Source organism: Periplaneta americana, chromosome 3 (genome assembly GCF_040183065.1).
Source record: "Periplaneta americana isolate PAMFEO1 chromosome 3, P.americana_PAMFEO1_priV1, whole genome shotgun sequence".
In the NCBI taxonomy this organism is placed as follows: domain Eukaryota; kingdom Metazoa; phylum Arthropoda; class Insecta; order Blattodea; family Blattidae; genus Periplaneta; species Periplaneta americana.
In genome coordinates this window covers 159,936,872-159,955,245 of record NC_091119.1, presented here as the reverse complement: position 1 = coordinate 159,955,245, position 18,374 = coordinate 159,936,872, and the positions used below count along the sequence as shown (strand labels likewise).

Genomic DNA, 18,374 nt, shown 5'->3' with positions numbered 1-18,374 from the left:
ACTCCTGCTTCCTTCATAATGTTTTGTATGCAGGGAAGAAAATAAATGTTTAGGTATTATTTGTGCGCGCAGTAATTATTCGTTACATATATATCTTTGCGAATGTTCAATACGCAATATTATTTTCATTAGTAATATGGGAGTAATCTAATTCCTGCCAAACGAGTAAAACGTACAGACCGATTATTTAGTCCTGACAGCTCGGAGGAGGAAGTAACAGGAGTAGTGAAGAGAGTTCCGGAGTAGAGATAAGGGCGAGTGGTCGGTAAAGGTATGCAGTACAGCTTAACTGTACTGGAAACACAACGCTATACCGTATGCGTGACATCCGATCGCTCTGACTGCAGGCGAGAGACCAACCTGAACATCCCTTGGCGTAACTTAACGGACTCGCCTGACCCAGGCGCAAATCACCGGCGACTGTCAGGACTAAATAATCGTACTGTACAGTTAACAGGTTGACATATGTTATCCAACTTTGTACTGTTTCTATTTTTCATGACAATAGGACATGCAATTTTTTAGGAATTTGTCATTTATCATTTTAATGTCACAGTATTGTGTTTACTGAATATATCTCTAAGTCTCTTATTTTTAAGAAAGTCTATGTAATTATGCACTGTATGAAATGGAGTATCAAGTAGAAAAAAAATTAACATTTTCGACATGTCCTTCTGTTTGAATTTAATCCCGGAGTAGACCTAACGGGAAAACGTAATTGAGGAAATTTCGGTACGAAAATGGTTTCCTTGTTGAAATACGGCCATTTTGACATCAGTAATTCTCCACATTTAGGAATGCAGTCTCTCTTTGATTAAGAGCGTATAAGCGCTTTAATGCAGGATGATACACATGTCAACTTGGCAATTGGGAAATATGATTAACTCTGAGCAATAAACCACAGTAGAGCATTTGGATTTCATGGGAAAAGTTTAAAAGAAGTGCGTGTATGGGTACTGCATGCTTTAAGTGAGAACAACCAAAATCAGCCTATTACAATTTGTGTTCCTGTGCTTACTCGTCATCGTTTAGCTCGTCATCACATTGTTACTGGTGACGCAAAATGGTGCCTTACATCAACTTCAAGAATAGAATGGAATGGACTTGTCTTGATAAAAAAAGCAACTCCCTGTACAAAAGCAGTTGTCCAAATACGTAAACTAATGTTTGCATCTAGTGGAACAAAGAAAGCGTCTATCTACTACGAATTGCTTCTGAGGAATGCAGCCATCACTTCTGACAACAAGAGGAAAGAACGGAGAATAACGAGGAGACAAGGAGAACAAGGGAAGAAGAAATAGGGAAATGCAAGGATAAAAGGTAATACGAGGATTTCAAGGGGGGATGTTAGAAAAATAAAGAGAAAACAAGTATAACAAGAAGAATACAAGGAGAACAATGGGAAGACAGGAAGAATAAGGGGATAAAAATGATAACAAGGAGAAGACAAGGAGAACAAGGGGAAAAGGAAGGTAAGAAGATGAAGATAAGGAGAGGAAGAGGTAAATAAGGAGAATACATGGCGAGCAAGCAGAAGAAGGGAAGAAGAAGAAATAGGGGAATGAAAGGATAAAAGGTAATACGAGGATTTCAAGAGGGTGATACTAGGAAAACAAAGAGAAAACAAGTATAAGAAGAAGAACAATGGGAAGACAAGAATAACAAGGGGATGAAAATGATAACAAAGAGAAGACATGGAAACCAAGGGGAAAAGGTCAGAAGAGGAAGATAAGGAGAGGAAGAGGTAAATAAGGAGAAAAAGGAGAATACATGGAGAGCAAGGGGAAGACAAGGAGGACAATAGGAAACAAGCGGAGGACAAAGAGAAAAAGCAGAGTATAAAGGGAGCAATGAAAACACAAGGAGAACAATGGGAATACAAGGAGAAGATGGAGAATACAAGGAAACAAGGAAAGGAAAAGGAGAACAAGGGAAGACAAGGAGAACAAGGTGACGACAAGGAAAAGGAGGAGAATATAAGGAGAGCAAGAGAAGGAGGAGAGCAAAAGGAAGACAAGGAGAACAAGGGTGCAACAAGGAAAAGGAGGAGAATATAAGAAGAGGAAGAGAAAGACAAGGAGAGCAAAAAGAAGACAAGGAGAACAAGGGGACGACAAGGAGAAGGAGGAGAATATAAGGAGAGCAAGAGAAGGACAAGGAGAGCAAAAGGAAGACAAGGAGAACAAGAAGACGACAAGGACAATTAATAGAATGTAAGGAGAGCAAGAGAAGGACAAGGAGAGCAAAAGGAAGACAAGGAGAACAAGGGGACAACAAGGAAAAGAAGGAGAATATAAGGAGAGGAAGAGAAGGACAAGGAGAGCAAAAAGAAGACAAGGAGAACAGGGGGACGACAAGAGGAAGGAGGAGACTACAAGGAGCACAAGAGAAGGACAAGGAGAGCAAAAGGAAGACAAGGAGAACAAGGGGACGACAAGGAGAAGGAGGAGAATATAAGGAGAGCAAGAGAAGGACAAGGAGAGCAAAAGGAAGACAAGGAGAACAAGGGGACAACAAGGAAAAGGAGGAGAATATAAGAAGAGGAAGAGAAAGACAAGGAGAGCAAAAAGAAGACAAGGAGGACAAGGAGAAGGAGGAGAATACAAGGAGAGCAAGAGAAGGACAAGGAGAGCAAAAAGAAGACAAGGAGAACAAGAAGACGACAAGGACAATTAATAGAATGTAAGGAGAGCAAGAGAAGTACAAGGAGAGCAAAAGGAAGACAAGGAGAACAAGGGGACAACAAGGAAAAGAAGGAGAATATAAGGAGAGGAAGAGAAGGACGAGGAGAGCAAAAAGAAGACAAGGAGAACAAGGGGACGACAAGAGGAAGGAGGAGACTACAAGGAGAACAAGAGAAGAACAAGGAGAGCAAAAGGAAGACAAGGAAAACAAGGGGACGATAAGGAGAAGGAGGAGAATATAAGGAGAGCAAGAGAAGGACAAGGAGAGCAAAAGGAAGACAAGGAGAACAAGGGGACGATAAGAGGAAGAAGGAGAATATAAGGAGAGCACGAGAAGGACAAGGAGAGCAAAAGGAAGACAAGGAGAACAAGAAGACGAGAAGGGAATTAATAGAATGTAAGGAGAGCAAGAGAAGGACAAGGAGAGCAAAAAGAAGACAATGAGAACAAGGGGACGATAAGAGGAAGGAGGAGAATATAAGGAGAGCACGAGAAGGACAAGGAGAGTAAAAGGAAGACAAGGAGAATAAGGGGACGACAAATAGAGAAAGGAAAATAAAAATAAAAATGAAGATAACCAGGAGAAAAAAAGGAACAAAAAGAGTAGCAAGTAGAATAGAAGAAGAACGAGGGAGAACAAAGAGAATACAAGGTCAAAAGAAAGGGAAAAAGGGAAACCAGGAGAACAAGGGGAAGAAAAGGAGAATAAAGGAAAACAAAGGAATAACAAGGAAAATACAAGGGAAAGGGAAAGGGAAGGAGGAGGAAAGAGAAGAACAAAGGGGATGGAATGAAAACAATGTTAATACATGGAGAACAGGAGGAGAACATGACAAAGGCAAGGATAGCAAGGATAATGCAAAGAGAATGGAAAGACAAGGAGAACACAATGAAGACAGGTGGAAATGGAATGCAAGGAGAAGAAAGGAACGAAGAAGAAAACAAGGGGAAGAGGGAAGGACCAAGGGGAATAACGGGAGAACATGGGAACCAAAAAGAGGGTTTTGCATCTTTCTCTGATAATCAATTCCTACGTGGCCAACTAGTAGGGAGATTGACGTAGTTGTGCTACAACAGGCGGTCGGAGCGTGGTGCTGACCACATAAACTCCTCGTGTCTATGTCAAGAAAGTATGTGAGCTCTACCTTCAAGCCCTCGTACGACGTCAGGTAGTAATAACTTTACCTATCTCTTGTATGCCTGAGCGACGTGCTAACGGATACGCTTGGCTTTTACTTCTCTCAAATACACGCCTGTGCAGAAGAGATGAACAAAACTAACTGCCGCTCTCGCTCGCTGTGTTCGTTGCATTTGTCTTTCGAGTCTCGTCTCGTCATTCTCGTGCGCTTCGAGTCTCGCTCGTCATTCTCGAAATAGCATTTGGTCGGCGTGGAAAGATTTCGTAACTTTGAATAACAGACATCATTGAAATAAATAACATAAATGTTTGAATGATACAAAAAGACAAAACAGAACAGTTAGTTATCAAAATGTTCTGGTTCTATTATATGATATTACCTATGGTTATAGCCTATAAATAAAAAAAAAAACAATTCTCAAATAAATTTGCATTCCTAAGGAACATAAAACATGACATTAATATCTTTTTATTTGAAATTGCACACTTGATCTTAAACTTATGAAAAGAAAAATCCTAGCCTTTTAATAAGGGCCTCGTAATTAAATAAAGACTGGGAAACGGATTATTATACACTGAAAGGTAGAGATGTTTCAAATAGGCTACTTGATTGTTTATACATATATTACAGTTGCCAAAGTAGATAAAAATTCAGCCACGTATAAACAACTACTGACTTCGGGACTTCGGGAGATGAGCAATATCGAGTCTCGGAAGACTCACAAGCAGTCTTTACGTCTAGGACGCGACGTAATACAACATTGCCGTGCGGGTTTTCGGCTTTGCGGGCGCTGTTAGTCTCGTTTTCTAGATCGTTGTTCATCTCTACTGTGCAGATATTGGCAAATATGTTTCATAACTCACTGAAACTGGTAATCTATAGCGGGAGTGTTTCTCGCATTAACGGAGACGTCGCATTTTTATATACAGTACATATAACAGTTGCCATATATAACAGTTGCCAAAGTAGATAAAAGTTCAGTCAGGTATAAACAACTGTTGACTTCGGGACTTCGGGAGATATCAATATCGAGTCTCGGAAGACTCACAAGCAGTCTTTACGTCAAGGGTGAGACGTAATACAACAATGTCGTGCGGGTTTTCGGCTTTGCGGGCGCTATTAGTTTTGTTTTCTCGATAGTTGTTCATCTCTACTGTGCAGATATTGGCAAATATGTTTCATAACGCACTGAAACCGGTAATCTATAGCGGAAGGTTTTCTCGCATTAACGGAGACATCGCATTTATATACATATAACAGTTGCCATATATATCAGTTGCCAAAGTAGATATGAGTTCAGCCAGGTATAAACAACTGCTGACTTCGGGACTTCGGGAGATGATCAATATCGAGTCTCGGAAGACTCACAAGCAGTCTTTACATCAAGGACGAGACGTAACACAACATTGTCGTGTGGGTTTTCGGCTTTGCGGGCGCTGTTAGTCTCGTTTTCTAGATCGTTGTTCATCTCTACTGTGCAGATATTGGCAAATATGTTTCATAACGCACTGAAACTGGTAATCTATAGCGGGAGCTTTTCTCGCATTAACGGAGACGTCGCATTTCTCACCCTCCTCTTCAGCAATAGTCTCATCACTCATTTCGCGTCTTTAAGCTCTCTAATGACGCAGCTGTCGTAACCTGACCGAAAATAAATAGTTATCCCACTCCAACGGTAATCCAAACATTGCGGCCTGGAGCTCTCGTAGCCTTGAAATTAATGCAGTCGCCGGCGCTAAAACGTCAGGGCAAGTTGACAAATTAAGTCCACATCGCGGGTTTCAGATAGCAGAGACGCCAGCACAATGATTTTCGGATTTACAAATATGTGTAGCTTGAATTTCGAATAGCTTGACGCTGAGAAAGAGACTCGGGTTTATCTGCCGGGGATTCTCGAGTCGGAAGTCATCAGCTGCAGACGCCAAGATACAAGTTTATGGATATTTTAGAAGGGGGATAAGGCTTATGTTGTCTTCCCCGCAGTTTCTCCTGCTTACAGCGGAGGAATAATCCTGAGAGATCTCCTTACTCAAGCTTTCATTATCGAAAGTGGTCGCATAAACAGTGGTATCTCATTTCAGTATGACAGCAATATGATAAACAAAACAGCAAAACTGCAACAAGTAAGTGGTAATAAGAGTGGCAAAGGAAACCCACTTTAAACCATTGTATACAGGGTGGAAGTAAAATAGCTTTGCAAATTTTCAGAGTGAATAGTTCATGTTGTATGTAACAAAAAACTATAATATAATTTCCGTGGAAAGTTAATAGTTTTTCAGCAAAAAAATGTTTTATCTCAAAATATGTTTAATAACCTCTTATTCGGTAACTATGGCGAATAGGATCGTGATTTTTGTCCATATCGTTAAGAAAACTAATAAAGAATAATTTATTTAATCATAGATTTGGTTTAATTAGATAGCGCGGGTTTGGTTAGGTTGCATGGATTTAGTTAGGTAGCAGAGGTTTTATTAGATAGGTCAGGTTAAATTAGATAGCGCGGATTTAGTTAGGTTGCTGACTTTTGTTAGATAGCGCAGGTTAAATTAGATAGCACTGGTTTGGTTAGGTTGTATATCTTTTGTTAGGTAGCGTAGGTCTGACTGGGTAGATTTGGTTTAATTAGATAGCGTAGGTTTGGTTAGGTTACATGGATTTAGTTAGGTAGCAGAAGTTTTATTAGGTAGGTCAGGTTAAATTAGAAAGCGCAGGTTTAGTTAGGTTGCTGACTTTTGTTAGGTAGCGCAGGTTAAATTAGATAGCGCTGGTTTGATTAAGTTGCATATCTTTTGTTCGGTAGCGTAGGTCTGACTGGGTAGATTTGGTTTAATTAGATAGCGTAGGTTTGGTTAGGTTGCATGATTTCTTTAGGTAGCACAGGTTTGGTTAGGTAGGTCAGATTAAAATACTGTAGATAGCGCGGGTTTTGTTAGGTTTCATGGCTTTTGTTAGGTAGCACAAGTTTGGTTAGGCAGATCAGGTTAAATTAGATAACGCGGTTTTGGTTAGGTTGCATGGATTTAGTTAGGTAGCAGAGGTTTTATTAGGTAGATCAGGTTAAATTAGTTAGCGCGGGTTTAGTTAGGTTGCTGACTTTTGTTAGGTAGTGCACGTTAAATTAGATAGCGCTGGTTTGGTTAGGTTGCATGCCTTTTGTTAGGTAGCGTAGGTCTGACTGGGTAGATTTGGTTTAATTAGATAGCGTAGATAAATACAATATAATATTAATTTGTTACTCAGTCAAATGACAAATCAATGTAAAATAATGACTTATATTATATGGTCATCAATTATTGGACTGTACTGAACAAGAGTTTCACAGAATATTATGAAGTTTAAATCATAACACTAAGTTGTTTCCAATTTTAATATTATTTTAGTTTTATGACCTCTAATATTACATTTTTAATTATGGAGATGTTGTACATCATTACTTTTAAAACAGTTCATCTACCACCAATGTAATGACTATACAGTTTGATATTGAGATATTGTATAATTGTGCCTGAAGATGCCTGAATGGGCGAAAACGTTTGCAATATGTAATTTATGTGTATAAAACTTAATGACCATAAAATATAAGTCATTATTTTACATTGATTTGTCATTTGACTGAGTAACAAATATTATATTGTATTTATCTATATTAATTGACAATCTGAACAATTTTCATCATGCTCTCTGAGTTAGATAGCGTAGGTTTGGTTAGGTTGCATGGCTTCTTTAGGTAGCGCAGGTTTGGTTAGGTAGGTCAGATTAAAATAGATAGCGAGGGTTTTGTTAGGTTGTATGGCTTTTGTTAGGTAGCACAAGTTTGGTTAAGCAGATCAGATTAAATTAGATAACGCGGTTTTGGTTAGGTTGCATGGCTTTAGTTAGGTAGCATAGGTTTGATTAGGTTGGTCAGGTTAAATTGGATAGGGCGGGTTTAATTAGGCTGCATGGCTTTTGTTAGGTAGCGCAGGTTTGTTTAGGTATCTTAGATTTAGTTAGGCAGCACAGGTTATATTATTTCATACTGAGCTGTCTATTAATACAAACTTAGTCTAATATCTTATCTTCGTACTATAATTTTTTTACACAGAAATGTGTATCAATGGACATATTAGTATAAAATAAATATTGTCGGAAATAAACAACAAAAATTAACATTGATATAGCAGAGGTTATGTTATATAGCGTAGGTTTGGTTAAGTAGTTATAATGCCGATTGAGTTAGGTAGCATAGATTTAGTTAGAATAGTTTGTGTTAGGTAGGGCAGGTTTGGTTTGGTAGTACAGGTTTGGCGAGGTAATTCATGTCAAGCTAGGTAGCTTAAGAGAGTTTAGGTGCACTTTGTTAAGGGTAAAAATATAAGATAGGTTATGTTAAGCTAATCTGGTTTGTTTAGAATAGTTTCGGTATTTTTACACCATTTTTGGTTTCTATTCCTTGCATTAAATTAGGTTTAGTTACTTTTCGTTTCGTTAAGTTGGCAGTAAAGCTATGTTGTCAGCTTACTTTGAAAATGCACGGTTCATACTAGTATACAGAAACGCCAATTTACAAGTCGAATGGTTGGGATCACAGCTGGATACTGTTAGCATCGCTCCAATCACTGCGTTCCTAAGCCGTCAAATTAGTAAAGCAATTAGACTTCAGTCAAAAATTCTGCGTACCGAAAAATACTCGCATGAACTTCGAATAAATGAGCAGCTCTATTTCTGATCTTTATACACGTGAAACAATATTTTACCGATGTGAAATGAATTATGTATTAAAACAGATTCACGGATTGCAGTTTCCCAATTCGAGTAGGAATTACTGGTTACAATATCCGATTATCATTGGCGTAAATAACATTTCCATACACAAAGTAAACCCGGGAATTTTTTTTTGTAATAATATGTTCCACAAATTTCATGCGTATTAATCTATTATTCCAGCATATTCCTTGGGGTAATTTCAGAGGGCTACGAACAGCATACATGATATCATCACCCCGAGCTGTAAAACGAAGCAGAGGGATGTGAAATTAGCACGGAATTGCCGAGAGTTGAGCATGTGGTCCATTATTATATCAATCATATAAATAGCGCGTGAATTTCATGTTTCCATCGAAAACGTTTACCACTGCACAAATAACGGAACCATTTAGCAATATGAAATCATTTTCAGATGCATTTATTGATTTAGAGTGAACATTTCAATACGATGAGAAACAAGTTAGTCACACAGCAAAATAATGTGGGCATATACCTATAACCTACAACTTAACCCATTTACAAACGCATGAAATATGGGCATATCAGACTTTTTTTATTTCCAACAGAATAACAGGTTTTATATTTTGTTTTAAAAATGGACATAATTCGATTGAAAATCTGTATTTAATGACGCTAGATCGATTTAGAAAACACAAACATTGTATGTATATCTTGTCCCCATAATACTGGTCGATAGTGATTTTTATTAAATGAGGGGATACAGGGTGATTCACGACTAATTAACCACACTACTGCGTGTTCAGTTCAAAGTGTCATGGCTCGCTGTATGTCGTCATGTGGCTAGCCGATGAGCCTAGAGAATTCAATCGTCCTACATTTCCGCAGAGGCGTATTACCTATGTGCAAGAGAAGTTGCCTGGCAAGTATGGGGTTCATTCCGAAGAGTACTTACCGATACGTACGGTAACGCCGGTAGTGGCAGGAATGTGAACTGTTTGGAAACACGTACTGAGGTGAGTTTTTTTCTTACTGTCGGGATATGGGAAGAGGGTTAAGACGATTACTTACGTACAGTATTTGTTGACATTAACTTCGACGGTCAACATGGACACGGAGTATTTGATTTGTATTGTGGAATGTTGCCGTACGCAACCGATGATAACAAATACCCTGGGTACGACTTGCCCGTGCAAAACACAGTTCGAAAGAGGTTATAGTAGCACACAGACGGTACAGACCGCCATCTGTTGCTACGACGTTCAAGTTATACCGTACACATTCTTAAGTTCAGATTGAACGCCTTGATTAATAGGCAACTTCTCTGACATAAAAGCTGAAACTCGCTTCAAACCGCTGACTCACCAACAGTGACGTAATGACACACTTTGAAATGAACACCCAGTATAGGAATCAGTTCTATAGGCTATTTTGATCGTAAAATGTCTTATGAACTTGGATCCGATTATCGACCTTAAGGAGTTACAACTGATTGAATGCTATGAAAGTAGCAGTGGTTTTAGACAGAACTAAGAAAAACTAACAGTACACCAAATTTTGACAAAAAATGAAATTTTGGTTTTTATCGTTTCTCGGTAGTTTAATATGTGCAAATGAAAATATGATTTTATTTCTTCTAATTGTCAGCTTTTAGCCCTATCTTCAGCGAAAATATTGTAGTAATTCTTAATGCAAAAACAGATATTAATGAACATTTTTTTCTTGTCAACCTCTCACTGTAATTTTAAATTTATTTAGCCGGTTGTATACATAAAAGTATGTTACATATGCCGTGTTTTTTCTACATTTGTATCTTTTATCACATCTGAGAAAAGTGTAACCAAAATTGAGGAATTTAACATTGTTGGATATGAAAACTTTGACACCATTTTTCTGCACTTTCTTATTTTTGTGGCATTGGTACACTTTTCTCAGAAAGTATTGTACCCAGAAGACTGAAATTAATATATAATATCAATGTGATACCATTTTACACAATAGATTAAAAGTAAGTTCATGTCTTCAATAAAAATAAAAAATAATTTGCTGTAATTCTTAATGCAAAAAATGTTACCTATGAATTTTTGGCCAACCGCTAAGTGGAATTTTAAATTTCTTTAACCGGTTGTATACAGGTATGTTACTATGCCCTATTTTTTCTACATTTCTATCTTTTATAATAATAATAGTAATAATAATAATAATAATAATGATAATAATAACAATAATAATAATAATCAGTGGCGCTACAGCAAACGAAGGGCCAAGATCGACCAGCCGGTTGCTGGCCTCACCGGCCACATGCAGGAGCAGAGGTGGACGATCATCCAACCAGAATGGAGGTATCGTGTGGTTAGCACGATGAGTCCCCCAGCCGTTATAGCTGGTTTGCGTAACCGGATTTCGCTACCTATCGTAGCTCCCCAAGTGCATCACGATGCTGGGTGGGCACTGGTCCCATACACTTCCCGAAATTTCATGAGAAAATTTCTTCCCCCGTGAGGACTCGAACCAGCGCGCATTTCGTAACGCGACTCCTAGGCAGGATGCCTTAGACCACGACGCGTCAACTTCTGAGAAAAGTGCACTCAAAATTAAGGAATTTAACACTGTAAGACATGGAAATAGAGACTATCCTTAAAATACATAGAAATATTAATGAAAAATATTATATTAATCATAAACACGCCTCATCTTTGAAGTAGATTTTTAAATATCCCGCCTTCCACTTGAATGCAGATTCAAGCACATGAATTGCGAACAGATGCCGTCGATCTGAGGAGGTCGCAGAACAACATCACAGGAAAGCGGAGGATTAGATCTCCATTCAGGACTGAATGGTGTGGCTGAATCGATACAATGGCACTATTCTGTGAATTATGAGTTTGATGAGCGATCCTAAATAGACGTCAACCAACATCACAACATTGGGAGGTTGCACAATAAGCATAAGGATGAGGTGCCTGCCTGCGGGCCCTCCTCTAAGAAAAAAAAAATGCACTATTACCACAGTCTAGTACTGCCCGTGTCTCACGTCCTGAACAGAGAGTTCCCTAGTGCTTATAACCACCCTTCTTAGGTCTGCTCGGACCGTCACGGGAGCTGCAGCGTGGCGGCACGGCAGCATATTATATGTTCTGAAAACATTATCCTATGCCATCGCAGGGATCTTTATTGGTTATAATACTGGATACTCTAATCGTGGTTGCCACTATCGCTATTATCTCTGATGGCGATTTCCTAAAATGTATGTACACACTAGGCCACTCTTCCTTCAGTCTGGACAACTGCTGAATTACCATAGAGCAGCATTTCTCAAAGTATGTTCTGGGGTTCCGTGAGCCCTATATGATTTTAAATGTTATTTTATACTTTTTTTTACTTGGTTATTTAACGACATTGTATCAACTACTAGGTTGTTTTGCATCGATGGGATTGATGATAGCGAAATGGTATTTGGCGAGATGAAGTCGAGGATTCTCCAAACATTACCTGACATTCGCCTTACGGTTGAGGAAGACCTCGGGGGAAAATCCAACCAGGTAATCAGCCCAAGCGGGAATCAAACCCGCGCTCGAGCGCAATTCTGTATCGATAAGCAAGCGCCTTAGCCGACTGGGCTGCTCCGGTGGCTATTTTATACTTAGTGGATATTATAAAAATATGTAGAAATGTTACGAAAATATGAATCAATAATAACATAAAACCACCGATAATAATAATAATAATAATAATAATAATAATAATAATAACCCATGAATATTCGTAATAATAATATTCCAATAGGCCTAATATGCGTAATAATAATATGTTTAATGAACATCTAAAACGGAAAATACCCATAATACTTATCACTTTCATCACTGGATTCTCTGCGTATGTGTTCACTAAAACAGAATATCGAAAAGACAGAATGCAGAAGTACAGTAGAAATGAGACTACAACTTTCCGCTCTAAAACCAGATTGCAGGCTTAAAAAGCAAATACATTCGTCCCACTGAACAGAATTATTGAGATATTAGCTTTCAATTGTCTGTTAATTATTAAACACTAATAAAATATTACAAGGATTCCGCAGTTACACTTTAGATTAAAAGGGGATTCGCGGTGGAAAAAGTTTGAGAAACACTGCCATAGGAAAGAGTTTAGGATGTGTACACGTGATAACCGTAATCGCGATTAGGTCGATAATCTCGAGTAGAGACTGTAGTCTACCACTGGTATTAGTGTTTAGTTACTGGAATTGATGAGTAGGACATAATTTGTTTTGTGAGGGGATAGCCTATACATTCGCCTGTCCATGGCTGATCTTGCTCCATAGCTGACGAAAGGAATCCTGAAAAGGCCGATGTGTTGAACGTAGGGTAGTAGGCACATGCAGTACCCAGCACCTCCTACTCTCCCGCTCTGCGTCTCACCCCGCAAAGAAACAGCTCAGGAAGTAGACACGGGCAGTATATACAGTCACAAAGCATGAGTTGTGAGGGTACTAGATACTATTTCGCATTGTCTGTAATGAGATGATAGTAGCGATCCTAGTGGTTAGAAACTATCTATGGATGCATATTTACTACGTATTGAGCTTCGTGAATGTATATACTAGACTGTGCTACTACTATGAACGTTTAATGGGTGTGGGTCCTACCTTTCGTTGCAGGGATGCTGAAGCGCCTCCGATGCCTTGACTTTGACGTGGGTGAGGCGGTGCACCACGCAGGCGTCGATCACCTTGTTGATGGTGACCATGGCCGTGTACTGGAGGTCGTGGACCCCGTGTATCAGACTTAGGCACACTTTGAGCAGGAGGCACAGAGCGGCGCTCAATTCCTTGCGTCGCGACTTGGTGTCTTCTTCAGACTCCATGGGCTGCTGCGGGATGCCGTACGTCTCTATGGCAGTCTGAGGAAGACACAAACTCTCATTCTATACGGGGAAACTCACAACACGATCATTCTCTAATAATTGTATGGGAAAATGCGGCCGCGTTGCGTTGTTATCATTCCTGTTTCTAGTCTTTGAGCGTATTCCGAATCTCACCGGTGAGCAATCCGATGACATCACGGTGTTCCGAATTCCACCGATGACGTCATTGATGCTCCACCTTATTTTCAAATACCCTTAACCTATGTTGCTCTCTCAAAGTGAGAGTCCAAGTTTCACAACCATAAAGAACAACCGGTAATATAACTGTTTTATAAATTTTAACTTTCAGATTTTTTGACAGCAGACTGGATAATAAAAGCTTCTCAACCGAATAATAACAGGCATTTCCCATATTTATTCTGTGTTTAATTTCCTCCCGAGTATCATTTATATTTGTTACCGTTGCTGCAAGATATTTGAACTTCTCCACCTCTTCAAAAGATAAATTTCCAATGTTTATATTTCCATTTCGTACAATATTCTCGTCACGAGACATAATCATATACTTTGTCTTTTCGGTTGCTGTGGTCGTGCCAGAGAATCAGTCCCATTCCGAGGCTTTTTTGAAAGATTCGTAACAAGCTGTTTTTTACGGTGATGGGTTGTTAGCCCTTCGCCCAACCCCCAAGCTGGAGGACCATCCCTCATCGGCTGTCCGCGACTTCCTATTCAACATACTGTATTCACAGCTACCCTCCATATATGGAGGCCTCTCCTCGATCCGCAACCTGAGGACGCGCCATGCCGTGGTGATAGGGACCCACAATACATGGCCTATTATTATTATTATTATTATTATTATTACTATTATTTAAATTGAACACTAATAAGATCTGGCAATTTAATTTGGTTATGGACTTTGAAGTATTTGGCTAAAGGCGTATTACATGATTAAAATAATTTAATTTTTAAAACAAAATGTTAAAACTGAACAGATTAAAATTATGTAAATGTAAATAATTTACATAATTTTAATCTGTTCAGTTTTAACTTGTTTTGTTCTCAAAAAATTAAATTATTTTAATCATGCAATATATCTTTTAACCTAACTCATCAAAGTCAATAATAATAATAATAATAATAATAATAATAATAATAATAATAATAATAATAATAATAATCCGTGGCGCTACAGCCCAGACTGACCAGCCGGCTGCTGGCCTCACGCCCACATCCCGAAGCAGAGGTGGACGATCATCCAACCAGAATGGAGGTATCGTGTGGCTAGCACAATGATCCCCTGATACGTTTTAGCTGGCTTTCGCAACCGGATTTCGCTACCTATCATAGCTCCCCAAGTGCATCATGATGCTGGGTGGGCAACGGTCCCATACACTGGCCGAAATTTCATGAGAAAATGTCTTCCCTCATGAGGACTCGAATCAGCGCACATTCCGTAACGCGAGTCCCAGGCAGGATGCCTTAGACCACGACGCCACGGCGCGGGACCTTTAAAGTCTATAACCAAATTAAATTGTCAAATGTTATTAGTGGTCAATATAAATAATAATAATAATAATAATAATAATAATAATAATAATAATAATAATAATAGGACCTGATAATTCTATATGTAAGAAACTAAAACGTTAGTCCAAATATGAATACGTATAAAAAGGCGTAAAATTATTGTATTCACCTAATGTGGTAAATATATATTGAAATATTGATAAGAAATTTGCATTTTAATGCAATAAATCTAAGGAGTATTTATATTTCATTTTAAAAAATATGTTAATATTTCATTTTATATATTAGCAGCAGCATCGGAGTATATTAAACTCAATTAATAACTGATGAACTATTAAATTATTTAAAATAAATATATAATGACTTCACTGTAATATTTGCAATCTCATATTTATGCAAAATAAGCTTCTCGTCTAGGACTGTCATTAAAACAAAGACTAGAATTATCATTGAACTTTATAGTGATATCACCATGTATAGGATGTTGAATATAGATTTCGGATTCCAGACACATTTGTCGCATTAAAATTATTATTTTTTACTTTAGTTTATAACTACTGATTTTTTATTTTTGTTAAATGTTATTTATGTTTCTGAACATACAGTACGTGTATGTCCATGAAGCGTTTTTGTCTCATTTTTCAAACGATCTCGCGACCCCCTCAGCTCTTTACGCGACCCCCAGATTGAGAACCACTGATGTAGATTATAATTTTAGATGTGAAAACATCAAGACTTCGAGCACAAAAATATACATTCAGAAGGAATTAGAATCTGCTGGCAAGTCTTCCCGTTCCGAGAATATTTAAATAAGAATCTGTATGTATAGAGGACAATGGTGAAACATTAAGCAATTACGTGGACTATGCACCGGCGCGTGCAGAAACCATTGTACGACGGATGAAGTAAATGAAATACCTTAAGAAGCTGTTACAAAGAAACGCTCAAAGTAAACATTGGAGATTAAGTATAAAGACAAATTAATTACTAGAAGGTAGAGAAGTAACTCGTTTCAAGTTCCACGCAGTCCACAATCTGAGGAAAGTTTCTTAATTGCAGTAGGCTGTAGGAATAAGATCGCCTGCTAACTCAAAGAAGTTATCTTTTAAATTGAGATCTGTATTTCTAGATCTGCGAAAGTTGCGATACAGAACAGTTGAGTTTATAACTAGTTCCTTTCTACTTATAACTAATTAACTAACGGACTAACTAATAGACTAACAAACTACGCAATTCAACAGAAAATCTTAAATAAATACAGGAATTTATTAGTTCATGCCTTTAAACTAGTAAGAAGCTTAGAATCGCATTGCACATCTTCTTTCAACCTCTCCTGAGAGTTTGCAATGAGAGCAGTTTTTGTCCTGCTTTTGGTTTACGTTATTACTTTTATGGCCGGTTTCACCAAGCTTCTTTAAATCGGCACGAACTCGTCAATATACGGGTCGTTTAATTTTAACGAGATCTTTAAAAGTTGACTGTTTCACCAAGCCTCGTTTCTTTAAAATTAACATGCGTTTTCTAACGTGTGGACTTCATATAACCCGACCAGAATGTTATTTACTACCCCTGGCCTTGACTACGCTGATGTTTGTCATCTTTCATACAGTGTTGCCATATTTAGCGATAAGTCGCTAAATCTAGGGAATTTTGAATCAGTCTCGGCGACAAATTTTGTAAAATACGATTAGCGACTTTTCTGCTGATTTTTATATTCTTCAACTTTTTCCTTTCTTTTAAGTTAAAATATTCAATTGAAGTCATGCACTTCTTAGTTTTAGAAGAGGCATGAGTGCATGACTGAGTCGTCTAATGATTCATACGTGAAAGCCCTGATCTCATAAATTTGTGATCAGGAGTGAAAGATGCTGATTCAATGATTCTCATGGGTTAGGTCTCTCTCTCTCTCTCTCTCAATGCTACTGCTCCAACACCCATAAACGGCGGCAACTTTGATTGTCACGTGACGAGTAGTGAGCTCCAACTAATTCTTGGTTCTTCCCCGCAACGTGGAGATTTTCCACTCCGAACCGTCCTGCGGCAATTGAGAATTTTGTGCCGACAGTTCGTGTGAAGCAAGTGAAACTGTAGTTTTTGCTGGTTTTAATATATTTTAATATATAAGATTTAAAAAATATTAGGTTTCACAAAAAAAAAATGTGGTCAAACGCTTGGGTGAAAATTTCCAAACTTACAATTTGCCAGAAAATGTAGTGTCAATGATTGGATCAAGTGCAGTGTATTGACAATCAACTGTTCCCACACCTTCCACCTCAAACATCACAGCCGTCAACAATACAACCAGACTCCGCAGAAGAGGGTGACGACGAGGAAATTGTATTTTTCTCCGCATATGTATATTTTTCTTATTTTTATTTAGTGATATTTATTATTAATTTTTAGGGACATTTCTGGGAATTTTTTAACACACTTTGGAGAGATTTAGCTACTTTTTGTTGAAAAGTTAGCGAGATTGTAGAGCGATATGTTGGCAATAATGCTTCCATAGGTAGGAAGCCGCAGGTTGTTGGGCGGATGGCAAAAAAAAAAAAAAAAACTCGGACCGACCCTTGTAGCTGACTTCAGAGTTGCAGATTCAAATTTTGCTAGTCACAAAACACATCCATCTTGTATAATTAATTGTAACAATGAAATTTATTGCATTTGTTCGATTCTTGCCGTCTTTTGTTTCATTCAGTGCCTCAAACTTACAGACGAAAAAACTTTGAGAGCTTTACTTTCATCTGGCAACAATATTACATTTCTACCTCTATTCGGCAAAGATAACTGCGTATTTTTACATTAATAGCAGTACATACCTCTGGCTTCACTATCCATATTGAAATTACCACAGTTTGACATAATACACAGCACAGGATTCTTTTGTATCAGCTACAAGGGTCGGTCCGGATTTTTTTACTACTACTGTACACAGATATGTTCCGATTTCTGCCACGGGTAACAATATTCTGGTCTGGCTTCTACCTGTATCCTGCATGTTATATTTCTCATACGACCATGGTTTTGAAATAGCGAATTTGATTCGTTACATGTGATCATGACGACTTCGTTTTTTTTTATATGAGGGGGGAAACAATGACAGACAGACAGGTGCGAGGCAGTAATTTTAAGAATATTTAAAAGTTCTTATTCTTTATATTACTTGTAACTATGTTGTTTACAACGCTTAGATACAATGATGATAACATTAATAATAATAATAAGCATAATAGATAATAATAGTCATAGCAATTAAATAATAGTAATAATCCTTTCTTCCGAATTAACAGTAATTTTAATCTACAACAGTCTGTCCTCTCTTAAAGCGTTGCTATTTACACCAGTCTTCCTAAGTTATTATTTTATTTTATTTATTTTACTTTATTGGGTTATTTTACGACGCTGTATCAACATCTAGTTTATGAATAAAATGAAGATGATAATGCCGGTGAAA

The 18,374-nt window shown here is 38.0% G+C and overlaps 1 protein-coding gene across 1 annotated transcript in view; it reads right to left on the bottom strand.

Annotated features, from left to right (window-relative positions):
- Nucleotides 1-18,374, bottom strand: part of LOC138697067 (uncharacterized) — a 175,879-nt gene that overhangs the window by 88,544 nt on the left and 68,961 nt on the right. The window contains exon 6 of the mRNA XM_069822662.1: nucleotides 13,173-13,426. Coding sequence (XP_069678763.1) covers nucleotides 13,173-13,426 — 254 coding nt within the window. The remainder of the gene's footprint in view (nucleotides 1-13,172; nucleotides 13,427-18,374) is intronic.